The sequence below is a fragment of the Coregonus clupeaformis genome, unplaced genomic scaffold (genome assembly GCF_020615455.1).
Source record: "Coregonus clupeaformis isolate EN_2021a unplaced genomic scaffold, ASM2061545v1 scaf2302, whole genome shotgun sequence".
NCBI classification, from domain to species: Eukaryota; Metazoa; Chordata; class Actinopteri; order Salmoniformes; family Salmonidae; genus Coregonus; species Coregonus clupeaformis.
In genome coordinates, this window is record NW_025535756.1 from 1 (window position 1) to 4,637 (window position 4,637).

The window sequence follows — 4,637 nt, forward strand, 5'->3', positions numbered from 1 at the left end:
AGTCCTCTCCCCAAGCTGGATAATGGCCTTCATGTCTGGGTGGCAGTCCTACTACTACACCCCTGGTAACCTGCTGACCTGGTCCAAGGCCATCTACTCCACCAATGGTGAGGTTCTCCTGGAGAGAAACACCTACAACTCTGACCATCAGCCTATCAGAGGTCAGCACCAACCCCCAGGACCAATGAGAGGGAAGAGAAAGAGGACGTGTTTGAAGGGAGGGCGCAGAGAGAGAGGGCGTGGCTTTAGGGGAGAGTAGTGATTGCCACTAACCCTTATTTTAGATTAGAAGATGCCTATAAAAGGTCTACACACCTTTGAACTTTTCACATTTTGTTGTGTCAGTGCATGCATTTAAACAAGGATTTTTTCCACTTATCTACACATTATACTCCACACCTTTAAGGGGATTTTTTTTTAAATTGTGTTAAGAAGTATGTATTAAAAATACTAAACACTGAAATATAATTGGATAAGTCTTCACCCCCCTGAGTTAATACTTGGTGGAAGCACAGTTGGCAGCAATTACAGCTGTGAGTCTGTTGGGATAGGTTTCTACCAACTTTGCACACACCTAAATATGGCAATATTTGACCATTCTTCTTCACAAAACTGTTCAAGCTCTGTCAAGTTCCTTGGGGAGCATTGATGGAGAGCAATCTTCAAGTCATGCCACAAATTTTCAATTGGATTTAGGTCTGGGCTCTGACTGGGCCACTCAAGGACATTTACCTTTTTTATTCCTTAGCCACTCCACTGTAGCTTTGGCTGTGTGCTTTGGGTCCATGTCATGCTGAAAGGTGAACTTCCGCCCCATTTTCAGCTTTTCTGTACATTCCTTTTCTGTACATTCCTTTTCCCTTCTATCCTGATAAGTGCCGATGAGAAACATTCCCATAACATGATGCTGCCACCACCATACTTCACATTAGGGATGGTGTTCTTTGGGTGGTGCCATGTTGAGTTTGTGCCCAACGTAACGCTGTGCATTTAGGCCAAACATTTCCATTTAAGTTTTGTCAGACCCAAAGCTTTTTGCCACATGGCTACAGAATCTCCCTACTATTTTTTTGCATACTTCAAAGCGGGATTCAAAGTGGGCTTTCTTGAGTAATGGCTTCCTTCTTGCCACCCTACCATACATGCCAGATTTGTAGAGTGCTTGGGATACTGTTGTCAAATGCAGACTTTGATCAGTCTTGGTCATAAAAGCCTGTTGCTCTTTCAAAGTTGCCATTGGACTCTTGGTAGCCTCTCTGATCAGTCTCCTACTTGCTCGGGCATCCAGTTTGGAGGGACAGCCTAGGCCGGGTCTTGGTGGTGCCATACACCTTCTACTTCTTAGTAATTGTCTTGACCGTGCTCCAAGGGATAATCAAGGCCTTTTAAATATTTTTATATCCATCCCCTGATCTGTGCCTTTCCACAACTTTTTCCCGGAGTTCTTTTTTAAAGCTTTGGTGCTCATGGTTGAATGTCTGCTTTTCAATTCACTACCCAGCAAAGGAAAACTACAGGAACTGCTGAATTTATCTTGAAATCATGTGAATCACTACAATTTCACACAGGTGGAGGCCAATTAACTTTGTGTGTGATGTTGAAGGTGATTGGTTACACCTGAGCTAATTTAGGATTGCTATTACAAGGGGAGTGGACACTTATCCAACCAAGATATTTCCATTTTTATTTTATAAATCCTGAGTGTTTTTATCACTTGGTAGTTGTGTGGTAGGATGTGTAGATCAATAATAAGGATCTACACATAATAAGGCAACAAAAGGTGAAAACATTGAAAGGGGGTGTAGACTTTCTATAGGCACTGTATGTCTTAACGATGCTCCCTGGATGTTAGTTGTGTATCGCTAAATTACTCAATTCTGATTCTAATAGATTTACTATGTCTGTTCTGATTGTCCCCAAATGAAGTCCTTCGCTAGCGGATGATATAAAATATTTTTTAAGGATTTAAATGATTACTACATGATTTAAATGATTGTTAAGCACTTAAATTAAAAGCAATTGATGATATATATGTTTTGATTTTTGTAGGAGTATGGTCTGTGAAACCGTCGCTTTGGCAAGGTTAATACTGAAATGTTGCCATGTCACAACACAGCCTCAGCCAGGTGTGAAAGTTGGGGTGGGGGGGTGGGTCAATATTAGAAACAGTTCAATTTGACCCCCCCAATAATATACCATGATTAGTTTGATTGATTAGAAAACATTTCCCCACTGTAAAGTGCCAGGCAATTACTGGTTTTGTGTGGCTTTGCGCCACAGTGACTCAGTTCCTCATTTTTGATTGGATCCCCCCGCCATCAAATACGTTTTGGTTGCGCCCGGTCCCCAGAGGCAGTCGGCCTGTTCATGCTGTGATAAGCGCAGCAATGCGCACACGTCAGTAGGCCTATAGGCTGCGTGCAAATGTTCCAAAATGCAATTAGCAGGAACACACCATTCTAGAAAGCGCACAGCACATGCGAGCAGTTTCATATGAAAGATATGAAAATATCCATTAGAAACTTAGAAAGAAGGGAGGTCTAAAGATGCAACAACTAGCATGGGTTGCTAATATGACTAGGATTGTGTCTTTGGCAGCTGGACAATGAAAGAAAGTGGATTTGAAAATCATTAGAACAAATGCTAGTTTCAATGGCATAAGGAAGTGTTTATAAGTTTTATACTTCGAAACAAGGTACAGGTACAGTGGGGGGAAAAAAGTATTTAGTCAGCCACCAATTGTGCAAGTTCTCCCACTTAAAAAGATTAGAGAGGCCTGTAATTTTCATAGGTACACGTCAACTATGACAGACAAATTGAGGAAAAAAAATCCAGAAAATCACATTGTAGGATTTTTAATGAATTTATTTGCAAATTATGGTAGAAAATAAGTATTTGGTCACCTACAAACAAGCAAGATTTCTGGCTCTCACAGACCTGTAACTTCTTCTTTAAGAGGCTCCTCTGTCCTCCACTCGTTACCTGTATTAATGGCACCTGTTTGAACTTGTTAACAGTATAAAAGACACCTGTCCACAACCTCAAACAGTCACACTCCAAACTCCACTATGGCCAAGACCAAAGAGCTGTCAAAGGACACCAGAAACAGAATTGTAGACCTGCACCAGGCTGGGAAGACTGAATCTGCAATAGGTAAGCAGCTTGGTTTGAAGAAATCAACTGTGGGAGCAATTATTAGGAAATGGAAGACATACAAGACCACTGATAATCTCCCTCGATCTGGGGCTCCACGCAAGATCTCACCCCGTGGGGTCAAAATGATCACAAGAACGGTGAGCAAAAATCCCAGAACCACACGAGGGGACCTAGTGAATGACCTGCAGAGAGCTGGGACCAAAGTAACAAAGCCTACCATCAGTAACACACTACGCCGCCAGGGACTCAAATCCTGCAGTGCCAGACGTGTCCCCCGGCTTAAGCCAGCCGTCTGAAGTTTGCTAGAGTGCATTTGGATGATCCAGAAGAGGATTGGGAGAATGTCATATGGTCAGATGAAACCAAAATATAACTTTTTGGTAAAAACTCAACCTCAGTCGTGTTTGGAGGACAAAGAATGCTGAGTTGCATCCAAAGAACACCATACCTACTGTGAAGCATGGGGGTGGAAACATCATGCTTTGGGGCTGTTTTTCTGCAAAGGGACCAGGACGACTGATCCGTGTAAAGGAAAGAATGAATGGGGCCATGTATCGTGAGATTTTGAGTGAAAACCTCCTTCCATCAGCAAGGGCATTGAAGATGAAACGTGGCTGGGTCTTTCAGCATGACAATGATCCCAAACACACCGCCCGGGCAACGAAGGAGTGGCTTCGTAAGAAGCATTTCAAGGTCCTGGAGTGGCCTAGCCAGTCTCCAGATCTCAACCCCATAGAAAATCTTTGGAGGGAGTTGAAAGTCTGTGTTGCCCAGCTACAGCCCCAAAACATCACTGCTCTAGAGGAGATCTGCATGGAGGAATGGGCCAAAATACCAGCAACAGTGTGTGAAAACCTTGTGAAGACTTACAGAAAACGTTTGACCTGTGTCATTGCCAACAAAGGGTATATAACAAAGTATTGAGAAACTTTTGTTATTGACCAAATACTTATTTTCCACCATAATTTGCAAATAAATTCATAAAAAATCCTACAATGTGATTTTCTGGATTTTTTTCTTCTCATTTTGTCTGTCATAGTTGACATGTACCTATGATGAAAATTACAGGCCTCTCTCATCTTTTTAAGTGGGAGAACTTGCACAATTGGTGGCTGACTAAATACTTTTTTCCCCCATTGTAACTGCCAAAATAAAGGAAACACCAACATAAAGTGTCTTAATAGGGCATTGGGCCACCACGAGCCACCAAAACAGCTTGAATGCTCCTTGGCATAGATACTTCCCACGGGGGGCCAGTATGAAAATGTATGCACTCACTAACTGTAAGTCGCTCTGGATAAGAGCGTCTGCTAAATGACTAAAATGTAAATGTAATTCTACAAGTGGAACTCTATTGGAGTAGTAACCATTTCAGTAGTACTCTTATTAGCCTTTTAAATCACTGTGAATGACCTAGGTCCTAGAGTAGACCCATGTTGGCATATCAAAACATAACAATTAAAGTATTTTAATTTGGGATG

General features: G+C 42.0%; 1 protein-coding gene across 1 annotated transcript; it reads left to right on the plus strand.

Annotated features, from left to right (window-relative positions):
- Positions 1–11: 11 nt before the first annotated feature.
- On the plus strand, positions 12–584 carry LOC123488444 (jeltraxin-like; the record flags this gene model as incomplete). The annotated part of the gene is given in 1 exon segment (XM_045219361.1): positions 12–584. A coding segment is annotated over 1 exon segment (248 nt), but the record flags the coding sequence as incomplete, so codon positions are not given.
- Positions 585–4,637: the final 4,053 nt, after the last annotated feature.